The sequence below is a fragment of the Bos grunniens genome, chromosome 3 (assembly GCF_055505025.1).
Source record: "Bos grunniens cultivar Pamir isolate PY7600 chromosome 3, Bosgru_T2T1.0, whole genome shotgun sequence".
In the NCBI taxonomy this organism is placed as follows: domain Eukaryota; kingdom Metazoa; phylum Chordata; class Mammalia; order Artiodactyla; family Bovidae; genus Bos; species Bos grunniens.
This window is the reverse complement of record NC_141167.1, coordinates 112209072-112225744: the sequence shown is the minus strand read 5'-3', so window position 1 is coordinate 112225744 and position 16673 is coordinate 112209072. Positions and strand designations below refer to the sequence as shown.

Genomic DNA, 16673 nt, shown 5'->3' with positions numbered 1-16673 from the left:
TCAATATGCCAGCAAATTTGGAAAACTCAGCAGTAGCCACAGGACTGGAAAAGGTCAGTTTTCATTCCAATCCCAAAGAAAGGCAATGCCAAAGAATGCTCAAACTACCGCACAATTGCACTCATCTCACACGCTAGTAAAGTAATGCTCAAAATTCTCCAAGCCAGGCTTCAGCAATATGTGAACTGTGAACTTCCAGATGTTCAAGCTGGTTTTAGAAAAGGCAGAGGAACCAGAGATCAAATTGCCAACATCCACTGGATCATTGAAAAAGCAAGAGAGTTCCAGAAAAACATCTATTTCTGCTTTATTGACTATGCCAAAGCCTTTGACTGTGTGGATCACAATAAACTGTGGAAAATTCTTCAAGAGATGGGAATACCAGACCACCTGACCTGCCTCTTGAGAAACCTATATGCAGGTCAGGAAGCAACAGTTAGAACTGGGCATGGAACAACAGACTGGTTCCAAATAGGAACAGGAGTACATCAAGGCTGTATATTGTCACCCTGCTTATTTAACTTCCTCCTCCACGAGTACATCATGAGAAATGCTGGGCTGGAAGAAGCACAAGCTGGAATCAAGATTGCCAGGAGAAATATCAATAACCTCAGATATGCAGATGACACCACCCTTATGGCAGAAAGTGAAGAGGAACTCAAAAGCCTCTTGATGAAAGTGAAAGAGGAGAGTGAAAAAGTTGGCTTAAAGCTCAACATTCAGAAAACAAAGATCATGGCATCTGGTCCCATCACTTCATGGCAGATAGATGGGGAAACAGTGTTAGACTTTATTTTTGGGGGGCTCCAAAATCACTGCAGATGGTGATTGCAGCCATGAAATTAAAAGACACTCAACCTATTGGAAGGAAAGTTATGACCAACCTAGATAGCATATTGAAATGCAGAGACATTATTTTGCCAACAAAGATCCATCTAGTCAAGGCTATGGTTTTTCCAGTGGTCATGTATGGATGTGAGAGTTGGACTGTGAAGAAAGCTGAGCACTGAAGAATTGATGCTTTTGAACTGTAGTGTTGGAGAAGACTCTTGAGAGTCCCTTGGACTGCAAGGAGATCCAACCAGTCCATCCTAAAGGAGATCAGTCCTGGGTGTTCATTGGAGGGACTGATGCTGAAGCTGAAACTCTAATACTTTGGCCACCTCATGCAAAGAGTTGACTCATTGGAAAAGACCCTGATGCTGGGAGGGATTGGGGGCAGGAGGAGAAGGGAACCACAGAGGATGAGATGGCTGGATGGCATCACCGACTCGATGGACATGAGTTTGGGTGAACTCCGGGAGTTGGTGATGGACAGGGAGGCCTGGTGTGCTGTGATTCATGGGGTCGCAGAGTCGGACACGACTGAGCGACTGACCTGACTGAAACTACTTCTTGAGTACCTACTGTGTGTCATACATTGTGTTAATCATATGTCAGGCTAATCGAAATATGCTATACCTGAATCCTTATTTCAATAAGCTTCTTTGTAGTAGAAGATACATGTTATACCAAGTAGACGCGCAATAGAAGATATAGATGGAATATAAATACACACACACACACACACATATATATATATATATTTTTTTTTTTTCAGAGGCTTTACTTAAGGCTGTGGGGGTCAGAGAAGTCCTCATGGAAAAGGAATCATTTGAAATGGGCTCTGAAAGATATCTCAGCTATATAAAGACAAGGAGAAAAGGAGTCCAGGAAGAGACAGGAGCATGAACAGCCCTTTGAAGGCAGGAAAACCGGGGTTTGTGCAATAGGGAGCAGGGGACTGCTGGTTTGTTTGAAGTTTGCTAAGGACAGAAGAGGCAGGAAAGAAGGCTGGAAAGAAGGTACAGAAGCAGACTCTGCGAATGCTCCAGACTGAGTTTGGCCTGTCTTTGATACCTAGTGGACACATCATCTGTAAAACCTAAACCAAGAGTAGAAGGGATTGAGCTGGGGAAGGATCTGAGATAGTTATAGTACAATGACAAATGGAGTTTGGAGGGAGAAAGTTTGGGAGAGCAAAGACCTCGATTTACCAATCACATCATCTCCCTTGGCTTCAGTTTCCTCATTCATAAAATAAGGATTGTAACCTTAATATCTCATAGGAATGCCACGAGAGTAGAAGTGCTATGTGAAGTACCGGATGCATGTGCACTGATTCGTGATCAGAGGCGTAGCTTAGGAAGAGTGATCCGGTAGCAGTGTGGGAAGGATTTGGGGAGAGAAAGAATAGAGACAGGAGATGAGTAGGAGGTTGATGGTTCAGCCAAAAGGTATTAAGGACCTGAAGTCAGACAATGAAATGAGGGGGAAGAGACATAGTAACAAATCCACAGCATGTGGCACCTGATGAATATTGGGATGAGGAAGGAGCAGAGTTTGAGATGTTGTGAAACATTTTCAATGCAGTTAACTTGGAAGTTATGGCACTGTTAACTATTTAAAAAAATTTTTGGCTGTACCATGCATGCAGGATCTTAATTCCCTGACCAGGGATCAAACCTGTGCCACTTACATTGGGAGTACAGAGTCTTTTTTTTTTAATTTTTTATTGCAAGTTATTTGCTTTACAATATTGTGCTGGTTTCTGCCATACATCAACATGAGTCAGCCACAGGTATACATACGTCCTCTCCCTCTTGGACCTCCCTGCCAGCTCCCTCCCCCTCCAGCCCTCCTCGGTTGTCATGGAGCACTGGGTTGACCTCCCTGTGTCACACAGCCAATTCACTGGCTATCTAGTTTACATGTGGTAATGTATGTTTCCATGCTACTCTCAATTCGCCTCATCCTCTCTCTCTCACACCGTGCCCATAAGTCTGTTCTCTATATCTGCATCTCCACTGATGCCCTGCAAATAGGTTCGTCAGTACCATCTGTATAGATTCCATATATATGCTTAATATACAGTATTTGTCTTTGACTTACTTCAGTCTGTACAATAGGCTATAGGTTCACCCACCTATTAGGACTGACTCAAATGTGTACTTTTTTAAAGCTGAGTAACAGTCCGTTGCATATATGTACCACAATTTCTGTATTCATTCATCTGTTGATGGACATCTAGGCTGCTTACACGTCCTAGCTACTGTAAAAAAGTGCTGCAACGAACACTGGGATACATGTGCCCCTTTCAGCTACGATTTTCACAGGATATATGGCCAGTAGAGGGATTTATGGGTTACATGGTAGTTCTAGTCCTAGTTTTTTTTTTTTAAGGACTCATGTTGTTCTCCATAGCAGCCATATCTATCAATTTACATTCCCACCAACTGTGCAAGAGGGTTTTCCTTTTCTCCACATCCTATCCAGCATTTGTAGATTTTTAAATGATGGCCATTCTGATTGGTGTGAGGTGATACCTTATTGTAGTTTTTATTTGCATTTCTCTAGTAATGAGTGATGCTGAGCATCATTTCCTGTTTGTTGGCCATCTGTATGTCTACTTTGGAGAAATGTCTGTTTAGGTCTTCCACCCATTTTTTTGATTGGGTTGTTTTCCTGGTATTGAGCTACATAAGCTGCTTGTATATTTTGGAGATTAATCCTTTGTCAGTTGTTTCATCTGCAATTATTTTCTCCCATTCTGAGGATTCCCTTTATTGGAGCACGAAGTCTTAACCACTGGACCACCAGGGAAGTCCTGGCACTGTTAACTATTTAGGAAACCAAAGAGGGGCAGAAGTAGAAGAAAGAGAATTCATTCACACACGGAAATGGATGCATTTAGAATTCGTATCCCAAAGCTTCTTCATTTGGGTTGCTCTTGCCACAGAGAGGATAAAGCTCTTTGCTCAGGGCTGCTTCCCCGCCCACCCCACTCCCAGCCTGACAGGTACACAGCTCTAAGCTGCCCCTGCTCCACTGCCTCAGGGAGGGGGCTGAAGCATCCTTTCTGGTCATGCCGTTTGGCAGAGTCCTCCCCAATGCCCACAGCTGTGTATAGGCTTGTTCTCCTCCTTCATCCTCTTGGAAAGGGAACTGCAGATCCAGAGGGAGCTGGGACCTGTGCCTGGGGCTTGCTCTATCCCACCTTTTGAAAAAAGAATTTGTAAACATCTGTGCACGTGTAAACTTGGGTCCCTATGAGGTAGACCATGGCTGCAGCCCTGACTCAGGCCTTTGTCCAAATCAGAGTTCTAGTCATCCTTTTACTCAGACTTTCTCAACAAACTGCACTCAGTACTAGTGAAACAGGTGATGTGCACAGTCTGTGGCCTTAAATTCAGAACTCACAGATGGCAAACAATTGTAAACAAACCGTTGCAAAACACCATGATGTTTGAAAATAGGAATGTGTACAAACTGCTTCTGGAGGCGGGGAGGTGGAGATGAACTGTTTCTTTAACTGTCAGGCAGGCTTCCAAGGGGGAAACTAACACTTGAGTGAGTTTTGAAAGATAAGCTGAAGGTCATCATCCTGGTGGGCAAGGAGCGGGGCAGAGCAAAAGCAGATCCAGAGGTAAAGGTAGATGTGAGGGGCTTTATGGAGCCAGAGTCTAGGATATGAGCAGAAAAGTGGCCAGACCAAAGCCAAGGAGGAAGCAGGGACCAAATCACGAAGAGCCTTGAATGTTGTGCTCAGAGCAATGGGGAGCCAGGAATCAGTTTTAATCACAGGAGGAGTGTGCATACTGCAGAGCAGTCCGGTACTCAAGAAAGGCTCTGATAAATCCATTCTGGAGAATAAATGACTCATGAGCTCTTAGATAAAGAAATAAAGCTTAGATCCATCTGCAGGTGTGAATCAGGAGGGAGAGGTGTTTGCTAAGGGGACGTGCCGGACATCACTGTAGGTGTGACTGGCTTTTGTTTTAGGGACTTATTAGCTTAATTTTTGGTGTAGAAAGAAGGTGATTGTGTCTGACAGCTGAGAGGCTGCTTTTGTTTTCAGAATTCTTCAGCTACTGTCCCTGGTATCTGGCTGGGACTGTTCTGGGGAAACAGCACCCTCTAGAGGAGACAGTTATGTGTTTCAGGTGGGGCAGCAACAAATCATTTCCAGAACTCTACGCTGCCCCCTTCTCCAGGGGCCCAGCCAGCCCTGGGGGTGGAGTGTAGCAGATTTGTTCATATGCTTCCGATTCTCAGTACTGTGGAGAACAAAGCTGCCTGGCGGTGGGAGGTAGTGCAATAGCTGGGAGCAGCATGTAACAGCTGGAGGAGGCAGATACAAAGGCTGGCAACAGCAGGCCCACAGTTGGAGACGGCAGTCACCACTAACAGTAGCCCAAACCTCCACTGCCCAAGAATCTGTCGCCTTAACACTGGCCTCTGGAAGCTCTGCGCCCCATCTTCTCTGTATTAGCTGTGCTCCTCTATACAGGAAACTACAGCGGCACCTCCTGAGAACATGAGACGGTGAGAATGAACTCGGGATATATGCAAGCAGTTGCTATAATTTAAAAGTTCTGGAGCCAGAAGACTTGGGTTCTGGCTCCAAATCCACTTGGAGCAAACGTCTTTGAACCTTAGTTTCTAATGATGCGTTTCCTACTTACCTCACGGTGTGGGGGTCAAATTACATGTCTCACAAACTGTAAAATGATATATGAAGTGAAGTGAAAGTCGCTCAGTCGTGTCTGACTCTTTGGAGCCCCATGGACTATACAGTCCATGGAATTCTCTAGGCCAGAACACTGGAGTGGGTAGCCTTTCCCTTCTCCAGGGGATATTCCCAACGTAGAGATCGAACCCAGGTCTCCCTCATTGCAGGCGGATTCTTTACCAACTGAGCCACAAGGGAAGCCCCCAAATGATATATAATTAGAGACTATTATGTTGGGAACAATAAGCAAGACATCCCTTGAGCCCCAAGAGCTTCCATTTCCCCAGATTATACAGGGTCTCTCCTCAGCACAAGCAAAGCTAGGACTTCAGTGTAGGATCCCTGGATGTCATGGTATAAAGTGAGGCGATACAGACAGGAAGGAGGCAGGCATCTTGATCTTCTATGAATGTAGTCAGAAACTTAAAGACAGTCTTTAAACCTCCCATCCAAAGCTCTAATCTCCTCTGTAGAATCTCTGTAAAGTTCTCATCCTACCTGGCATTGAACACTTCCAGGGACAGGGTACTCTCTACCTTTTGAGATGCTCTTTCTACATTTGTTACAATGTTCTTCATATCAATCTGGAATCCTTTCCTTGGCAGTTTATCTTTTTCTTGATGGTTTAAACTCAGTGGTCCTGGTTGTTCCCCTTGGAGCTCAAACTTGTGTTCACATGGCAGTGCATTCAAACCAAATATTCTCACATAGCCTTCATATCCCTCAGACTGCCTCTTCTCCCAAGTAAACTTCTCCATTACCTTCAACCACTTCTCACATGATTTGGTTCTGAAGACCCTCATGTCCTGATTGTTCCTTGAGACTCAATACTGCAGATGTGAGATGAACAGAGGTTCAGACTCAACTGAATCCTTAGATACTTTAGTTCAACTCAAGGAACTTACAATTGCACTGCTTTTTTGGCAGCCAAAACACATAAGTAACTCACATTGGATTACTTTCTGCTAAAATGCTTACATTTATTTTCATGGTTCTGCTTATGAAATCACATCTTTCCAATTGCAGAACTTGCTCAGGTAATTTTTGGACCCAAATATGTAATCCTATGTTTATCCTTTTTGTTATATTTGGCCCACTCATCTGGCTTCTTTTTGATCTGTCCCAACTCTGTGTCATTTGCATAATCGATGGCCATGTGTTCTATATTTTTGAATAAAATTAGTGTTAAGAACATTGACTGAGGGCAAGACCAAAGATAAAGCTCTCTGGTACATCATTAGAAAGCTTATTTCAGGCTCTCATGATCCACTCACCAGTAACACTGATTTTTTATTTTTAAGCCACCCAATTAGAGAAGCATTTTGTTCATTTGTCTCTATCCCCAAGGACATAACGAGAGATCTTGTAAAAAAAAAAAAAAATCTTGCTTAGTTGCACTTTCTCTATTACATTTCTCTGATGTGCCAAATTAGTAACCTTGTCAAAGAAAATTAGGTTAACATCATTTGACTTGTTCTTAGTAACCCCATGCTGGGTCCTACTGATAACTGCCTTTCCCCAACCCTGCCCAAGCATTCACTATCTTAATGTTCCATTCTAGAGTCTTGTCTATGGTCTACCTCTTTGTAGTTTGTGAAATGCATTTAAATTTTCTTTTTGAAAATTAAAATCATGCTCACTCATCCACAACTTTCTAGCATGCCTTCTGTTCTCTAGAACCTGTTTTAGATTCCCCTGTTCTTCAAAATCTTCTATAGAAGTTTCATTTCTTTCAAGAGTTTGAGGGTCAAATGAGAAGCATGCTAACATGTAAACTGTGACTGCACACAGATGCAAGTTTTGTGGTGATTGTTTCTTTTACTAATATTACTACTTCTGAGTACTGAATGGGGCTTTACTTGGGCCCTAAATAAAAATTTTTCAAACTTCAGAATTACAGGGTCTCCTTCTCCAAAATAGCCATGTCTGGCTGAGGAGTCTCATGTGGATGAGTTCCAAGTGGGCAGTGTAAAATGCGCTGTTGGTTGTCTCTGAATATTCTTGGATTCTTGTCTGTTGGTGATCTCCAATTTTGTGTCTATTTGGGTGAAGCTCCAATACTTTGGCCACCTGACGCAAAGAACTGACTCATTGGAAAAGACTCTGATGCTGGGAAAGATTGAAAGTAGGAGGACAAGGGGACGACAGAGGATGAAATGGTTGGATGGCATCACTGACTCAAACTCGACTTTGAGCAATCTCCGGGAGTTCGTAATGGACAGGGAAGCCTGTTGTGCTGTAGTCCATGGGGTCGCAGAGTCGGACACAACTGAGCAACTGAACTGACTGACTGGGTGAATATATGAATCGACCTAGATAATTTAGAGCTTTCTAGCAATAAGGCCATGGAAATACAGGCTAAGGGGCAGTGTGCAGAAGGATAAAATGCAATGGGACAGACTTCTGAGAATGGAGAATGTGATGAGCCTCTCTGTGTTCTCCAAGAAGAAACAAACTCCCCAGAGATCACCTGCTCCTTCCCAGAAGGCCTGGCCAGCAGATATCAAGTCCAAGGGCTCAATTTATTATAATTCTTTCTCTGCTGGAAAAGTACAAGTTATTCCTTGGGCAGAGGTGCCAAGCACCTTGTATTAAATGAGTTGTCTCCTATTTCAGAGCCTTGTCCCACTTTCTACTATCAGGACAAACAGCATTCCTGAATCTGAACTTGAGCACACATAGTCACGAGCTAATATACACTCCCAACTCTCCTACTTCACTCAGTCAAGACAATTTTGCCACCTACAATCTGGCATCTCTCCCAGTCCTTAGGAAAACGGCCCAGTGCTGCCAGGAGGCTTCAGTTAGATGTTTTTCCTACCCCATCGCTTGTTTACTTTTGCTCAGTTCTGTCTATGCTGTTTCTGACACCACTCCAGACCCAAACCTAGATAATGCAAAAAGATGATAATGACAATAATAATAAATAGTGAAATGGGCTGGGTGCTTAGAGAACATCTTGAGGGGTGGAAGAACAGGTAGTTTCTGCTATCTTCTCAGCTAGAAGAGTATCTTAGTATCACCAGTGAGCACTGAAGTGGAGGTTGGGGAGAGAATGGAGAAATTAAGGGCATATGTGTGTTCAGGGGGACTGACCTGGAAGGATAACAACAGGATAGTCTTTCTTGCTGTTGTCATTCAAGACAGTAGGGAGGGATCCTATTTCAGAATTAGGGATCTTCACAGAACCAGTTCTGTGGTGAAAGGAGACCAGCAGAGCCCTCTTTAGTCCCACTGCCACTTTCAAGGAACTGGGAACTTATTATTACTTTTTCTTCTCTGCCCCGCCTAAGAATTAAAAATATCAGACTATATTGCAATTATTTGCTTTGCTGACCAAGTATCTTTCTCACTAGGCTGTGAATTCTTGGACAGCTAGGTTGCTGTCAGCTGTCAGATTCATTTTTGACTTCCCAGCATCTTGCACTACAGGGCCTGGCATGTTGCAAGTGCTCAGTAAACATTTGCTAATAAGAGAACAGATCAGTGGCACTGAAATGAATACTTCTTCCTTCTTGTTGGGAAGGGGTGGCTGGGAGTTGGCTGGATTTCTGCAGTAACTCTCATTATGCTGTCTTGCTCTCTGCAGATGACTTCGGTTGCCAAGGTATATTACAACCAGACCACTCAGACGGAAAGCCGGCCCCTAATGGGCCCAGGGATCCGGAGGAGGAGAGTCCTCACTAAAGATGGCCGCAGCAACGTGAGAATGGAGCACATCGCTGACAAGCGCTTCCTCTACCTCAAGGACCTGTGGACCACCTTCATTGACATGCAGTGGCGCTACAAGCTGCTGCTCTTCTCTGCCACCTTCGCAGGCACCTGGTTCCTCTTTGGTGTAGTGTGGTATCTGGTAGCCGTGGCCCACGGGGACCTGCTGGAGCTGGGCCCCCCGGCCAACCACACCCCCTGTGTGGTACAGGTGCACACACTCACCGGGGCCTTCCTCTTCTCCCTTGAGTCCCAGACCACCATTGGCTATGGCTTCCGCTACATCAGTGAGGAGTGCCCACTGGCCATTGTGCTTCTTATTGCCCAGCTGGTGCTCACCACCATCCTGGAGATCTTCATCACAGGTACCTTCCTGGCAAAGATTGCCCGGCCCAAGAAGCGGGCGGAGACCATCCGTTTCAGCCAGCACGCAGTCGTAGCCGCTCACAATGGGAAGCCCTGCCTTATGATCCGAGTGGCCAACATGCGTAAGAGCCTCCTCATTGGCTGCCAGGTGACAGGCAAACTGCTTCAGACCCACCAGACCAAGGAGGGTGAGAACATCCGCCTCAACCAGGTCAATGTGACTTTCCAAGTGGATACAGCCTCTGACAGCCCCTTCCTCATCCTCCCCCTTACTTTCTACCACGTGGTAGATGAGACCAGTCCCTTGAAAGACCTCCCCCTCCGCAGTGGTGAGGGCGACTTTGAGCTGGTGCTGATCCTAAGTGGGACAGTGGAATCCACCAGCGCCACCTGCCAGGTGCGCACTTCCTACCTGCCAGAGGAGATCCTTTGGGGCTATGAGTTCATACCCGCCATCTCGCTGTCAGCCAGTGGCAAATACATAGCAGACTTCAGCCTTTTTGACCAAGTGGTGAAAGTAGCCTCTCCAAGCGGCCTCCGTGACAGCACTGTACGCTATGGAGACCCTGAAAAGCTCAAGTTGGAGGAGTCGCTAAGGGAGCAGGCTGAGAAGGAGGGCAGTGCCGTTAGTGTGCGCATCAGCAATGTCTGACGGCTTGGAGTCCCACCTCCCCATCCCTCTGGTTTCTCTTCTTCTTGTGGCTCCTGGGTGAGGGATGTTTGTTATCCAGGCTTACTGGGGAGCCCCAGAAGCATCCTTCTCCACTTCCTCTTCTTTAACCCCGAGGTCACCTGGAGTCCACATTTTCCTCCCTTCACCTCACCCCACTTTGGCCCCAAGATGCACAACTCCCTTAAGCCAGGATGGGGGAAGGAGAGGGAAGATTAGGCTGAAGTGGCTTAGAAGGCCTCAGCCATGCTTGGAGACTCACATTAGAAGGACCATGCGGCTGGATGAATAGACTCCCTCCCACCTCCCATTACCACCAATGTCTGGTACTTTGAGGCTGGAGCCCCCTCCCTCTCTATCTTCCCACTTACCATGTTACCTAAGGCAAGACTCTCTCTCTGATGGGATATATGCCCTCAGAAATATAGGTCGGCAGAATAATTTTTCTCCACCAAAACCTATGGAGAGAAGCCAGGGTTTTTCATGGTGTAGTTTACTTTCTGTTGGCAACTCCCGACTCTAACCTAGGACCTTGGTCCCCACTGTTCTCCTCTTTCTAGTTTCTAAACTGGACTCTCTCTTTGGATACCCAGTTCCTACACACATGTCCTCTACTCCCAGGGAATATAAAGCATAAAGACACAACCACCACATCTGTACCCAACCTGAATATTGAATTCTTCACTGTGGGGTGACTAACACAGAGCTACTGTTTAAAACTTTGAACCTGTCCTCCAGGTAGCCCTGTTTCCCTGTGTTCCATAATGTGATGACCCTCCACAATTCATTCCCCTAGAAAAAGTCCAATGTCCAGGCCCCACAGAAAGGTCTGGAAATAGTGTTCCTGATTACACTGTCCCTGGCTTCCCTGATTCTTTCCTGCCCAGCCCACTCTCCTCTTAACCCCAGCTCTGAAGGAAGGGAGGGAAAATGCAAGGGCCTTCCTCTCAACACTGATGCTTGACTAAAACTAGACTCACAGGGCACAGAGTCGCAGGAAAGTTAAACCAACCCACCAAATGGGAGGAGTACATTCTCAGATTTCCAGACTGCTGTATACAGCTTCTGGGAATTGGCGTGGCTTTAAGGTTTGAGCAGAGGCAGAACTCTGTGGCTGGCAGACACTATTCACTGTTACCCCTCCCAGTGCCCTTCTGAAAAGTGCCAGCTATTCTGTTAGGCAGTGCTGGGAGGGGAGGAAATTACACCTCCTGATCAAATAACTATGGTCTCCCTCAGCCATTCCCGAGACAGTATAAAATGAATATCAGTCTTCTCTCTTCTCTCCTTTGCCATGAAGCCAGTTTCAGGCAAGTTAAAAGGCATATTTTACGAGATCAGACTCAGGCCATTCCTTGTTCCCTGATGGGGACTGTGGTATGAGGTCATGAAGGGTGTATGGATGCCAGAACTTTCTCTAAAGCTCCAAATCCCAAGAGTGCTCCCTGTTCTCATTTAGGTACCAAGGAACACTCTCCCCCACCCCAGATGGATTCGCATAGAGTCAATGTATGAATCAAGTGGCAAATTATTTAAGGTAGACCAGCCAATTGTTATGGGTTTCCCTGGTGGCCTAGATGGTAAAAAATCTGCCTGCAATCTGGGAGACCCAGGTTTGATCCCTGGGTCAGGAAGATCTAGAGAAAGAACTGGCAACCCACTCCAGTATTCCTGCCTGGAGAATCCTATGGACAGAGGAGCCTGGTGGGCTATAGCAACTAATGCACACACACACACGCACACACACACACAAACACACAAATTGTTATAAGCTACACACTTATACAGAATGTATATTTGCATCTGTGTAAAGATGAGCCTTACAGAGAAACCCGCAAAATCTGGAGAGTGGACCCATGGTTATCATTTACTACAACTGCCCAAGATCCTCCTATATGATCTCTCCTTGAACTCAACTAACCCTTCATTCTCCACTTACTGTAAACCCCACCATTACTCCCTAGCTCTCAAGCAAACAAGAACCAGAACAACTTGAAAATCTGAGACAGAAGACAGAAGGCAAAGAGTCACCTTCTGGGCTCTACACTTTTTTCAATGTTTGACTCACCTGATTTCTTTCAACTTGTGCAGGCAAAGAGCACTGCGTTGTGTGTGTATCTTCTGATCTATTTTCAAATTGTCCTCCACCTAGTTTCTTCTGTACAGTTGCTTCCCTCCTGAGAGAAATGCTGTTTTCCCATTCCCTCACTGTCTATTCCAAGCCTCCAGACTCCTCAGATTCTTGGATAACAAAATGAACACTTTCTGACTGACCCTTTTTCATTCTCCTGCACAATCCCTGACTTTGCTCTAAATTGCACTTTAAATCATACCATCCTTTTGATACAACCTGGCTTATAAGCCCCATCAGAGAACAACACTCCCTTGCCCTCAACCCTAAGTGGTTTTCTAGCCTACAGCCCCCATCTCTTCTGAGCTGAAATCATCTTTCAGGCTATCAGGCAAGCTTTAGAAGCAGCCAGGTCTGGTGAGCAATGGGATCCCTGACCACACCAACCATGGACTTGGACTGTGAGGAGAGCACTGGGCACAGATCTTAAGGGAGGAGATTTCAGAGGATGGTCAACATGACTCATGTGGGAGGATACTCAGGGTGCAAAGATGAGAAAGGGTGGTACTGGGGGGACCTAGTGAAATCGATGAAACCCTTGAGTCTTACTTGGGTTAGCAGACAAGAAGTAGCTGGAGGCTCGGGGAATTAAGCTATGATAAATAAATCAAAGGTTTATCTAAGAAAGAGAAACAGAGATAATATATATATATATATATACACACACACACACACACACACAGAGGTAATATAGATGTACATAGGACCAAATATACAGAATGTGCAGAAAGAAAGTATTCAGAGAGCTCAGCATGGGGGCAGGTAGCTTGCTCTCGTTTGGGGGGTAGGACTCCCCAGGTTCCCAGAACTTACAGCCAGTGATCCTCATTTCAACATGCAAAGCCTGGCAAAGGCTTTCAGGTTTGATGATGGGAAAGGGAGGGGTGGAATTTGCTCTTCAGAATAAAGAGGTGTCCACTGAGGCTTCCGATAAACCCTGTGCTGCCGACAGGACCAGGAGGAGGGGAGACACTCCATCCATGGAAATCTAGGACGGTCTACAAGCCGGTGTGCTTGCACGCCCAGTGTCCTGTCCCTGTGGCACTTAAAGTCCTGTTCCCCTCTCTATTTCCCTGCTGTCATGGGGTGGGGCAGCTGCAGCTCCAGCCCCAGGAGGTGACGGCTATTAAACTGAGAAGCTGAGCACTTTGGTGTCAGAGGTACTAAAGGGAAGCCTCAAGCCTAGAATCTAAATGCCAGGACTAAAGAGCTGCTGGACCCAAGATATTCTCAAGGCAGAGGCCCAGCTTTCCGTGTGGCTGCAAGCAGCCCAAAGAGAATACCTTCTGTGCTGAAGAGTCCCAATTCCAGCATCTGGGCATGGGGCAGGGCGTGGTGCTTTAGCTTTGATGGGAGAGGCTTCTGAAATCTCTACTCTATGCTTTACCTCATTACCCGCCTGACCCCCTAACCCAGCCTCAGCTAGTAAGACCATCAGGGATTTCTCTCTGAGACCTGAGCAGAGAAAAGCAGCCAGTTATACTACTGCTACTAGTCAAGGACACTGCCCCTCCCAAGGCTGCCACCCTGGTCCTTTACCCTTGCTAGGTAACCTAGCTTATCTGTAACATAACATAACACACTACCTTTGCTGTAAAGTTAGCCTGGGCTTCGGGCTCAGTCATGGCCAACTCTATTGAAAGCAGAAATATCTAGGGATGGTTTTTCCATTCACTTCATTAAAGACTAAACCAGGTCAAACATACCTAGGAAAAATATGTCGGGTTTTTTTTTTTGGTTTATTTTATTTTTGTCTGTTCAGAACAAGTTACTATTACTAAATAAAATGGCTGAATCTATGTTCTTCGCTCCAGCTTCTTTTAGAAATCAAAACCAATCCTGTTATTAAGGCCTGAACTCACTGGCCTTCCTTTGGGAAAGGAGGGTGGAACTGGGCTGTGCTGGAAGAGCCACTGACAACATGGTCAGGTCTTTCTCTTTCAGTGTTACCATCAGTCCACCAACTCCTTTCCCACACCTCCCCTCATTAACTTTAGGATCCTCTAGCAAATACCTTTTACACTCAGTTTTAAAAGGATTACAAAAAAGTTAAGACCGAGAAATCTGAAAACTATCTCAGCTTAATCCAGGAAAGTCAAGTTGCTTTGGAATCCAGGCATTGCCCCTTTTAGCCAGCGATCATGAACACAACTTCCCTGCCACGCTACCATGGAGTAGTTCCTTATATGTCCTCAAGGCTCTACATGCCTATTCATTTAATCATTAGGTATTTCTTGCCCCAATTCTCAAAGAAGTGGGTTTCTCTTCTATGCTTATCTATCAACAGCCTAAAGAAGGCTTGGTTGTTAATATCCAGTCCTGAATTGAAAAAACAGACCCCGATGGTTACTGACTCTTGTTCCCTAGAAAAGGAAGGACAGAGGGAGAAGATTGGGTCTCTTACCATCATCAATAAATACTTATCTACAACATTTGGGAAACACTAGGTTTTAGGGATGAGTCATGGGACATGGGGCTTCCCAGGTGGTACTAGAAGTAAAGAACCCGCCTCCAATGCAGGGATGTAAGAGACTCCGATTTGAGCCCTGGGGTCGGGAAGATCCCCTGGAGGAGGGCATGGCAACCCACTCCAGTATTTTTGTCTGGAGAATCCCATGGACAGAGGGCTATGATGGGTGGGCGATGATCCATAGGGTCACAAAGAGTCAGATACAACTGAAGAGACTTCATGCATGCACACATAAAACAGGAAAGATATATAAGATATGTGAAATATACAGACCCATAACATTTGAAGAAACTTGCCAACTTGTGAAGAAAAAAAGACAAAATAACAAGTAGCATACATTAGGGCCAGATATACCATTAACAATATATTCTAAACAGTGAGATCTCTGTGGGAAACATTCCCCAAGGATGGGCACTAGGCAAGGGATGGTATCAATCTAAGAGGTGTGGTTAGAACACATCTGACATAGGATTCAAGAAAAATCAGCAAAAACTGAGTTCCTTTTACAAGAAGTGTACCATTCAAGAGACAAACAAGACACGATACATACCATCAAGGTACATACAGTTTTTTCTGACTTTATAACTGCTATTCCTTCTGGGGAACTCTCCGTACTGCTTGCAAACTCCCATGTTAACTCTCAGTAGACAAAACCCTGTTAAAAGCTGTGACTTTCATTACACTTGTCACAGCTGCAATTTTGCTACTTGTCCATTATCTGACTAATATCTGCCTCACCCACTAGACTTTAAGTGCCATGTGACTTTAACTGCGATTCTTGTCAGTGCTGGGTCACCAGTACAGCTGGGCATGCGTGCTAAGTTGCTTCAGTCATGTCCAACTCTGTGCGACCCCATGGACCGTAGCCCTCTAGGCGCCTCTGTCCGTGGGATTCTCCAGGTTGCCATACCTTTTCCAGGGCATCTTCCTGACCCAGAGATTGAACCCATGTCTCCTGCATCTCCTGCACTGGCAGGTGGGTTCTTTACCACTAGTGCCACTTGGGAAGCCCACCTGCATGTGCGATGCTCAGAACTGGAGAACAAAGGATGGAAAGAAAAGAGGGAGACAAGTCTGTTCTTGTACTGAAAGACAAGTAGTATATAAATAAGTGAGGAGAAACAGGAACCTTTGTTAGGACAGCATGAAAAAAAGTATCACAGTTAAAAAAGCAAAAGGTATATTTAAGGAATGGTTAATAAACCTAAGATATAATCAACAAGGACCTACTGTATAGCACAAGGAACTGCACTCAATATTCTGAAATAACCTACAGGGAAAAAGAATGAAAACAAATATATATGTGTGTGTATAAATGAACCACTTTGCTGTACACTTGGAACTAGCACAACATTGTAAATTAACTGTGAAAGTGAAAGTGAAGTCACTCAGTCATGTCTGACTCTTTTCGACCCCATGGACTGTAGCCCACCAAGCTCCTCCCTCCATGGAATTCTCCAGGCAAGAGTACTGGAGTGGGTTGCCATTTCCTTCTCCAGGGGATCTTCCCAACCCAGGGATCGAAACCAGGTCTCCCACATTGTAGGAAGACGCTTTAACCTCTGAGCCACCAGGGAAGCCCCAATATAAAATAAAAATTATATTATAAAAAACACCCTAGAATAGAGGGCTTTCTCGGTGAATAGGTTTAAAACATAAGATAATGGAAGGATTTAATATCAGGTTAAATAGTTTACTATTTTTTTCTACAGGCTTGGGAGCTATTGAAGATGTTTGAGAAAAGAAAGCATCTAATTAAAATACTGCTTATGAA

General features: G+C 45.1%; 1 protein-coding gene across 1 annotated transcript in view; it reads left to right on the top strand.

Moving 5' to 3' along the window:
- KCNJ10 (potassium inwardly rectifying channel subfamily J member 10) overlaps positions 1 to 10999 on the top strand; it is a 33141-nt gene extending 22142 nt beyond the window's left edge. Inside the window, exon 2 of the mRNA XM_086393559.1 lies at positions 9141 to 10999. Coding sequence (XP_086249685.1) covers positions 9141 to 10280 — 1140 coding nt within the window. The 3' untranslated portion in view covers positions 10281 to 10999. The remainder of the gene's footprint in view (positions 1 to 9140) is intronic.
- Positions 11000 to 16673: the final 5674 nt, after the last annotated feature.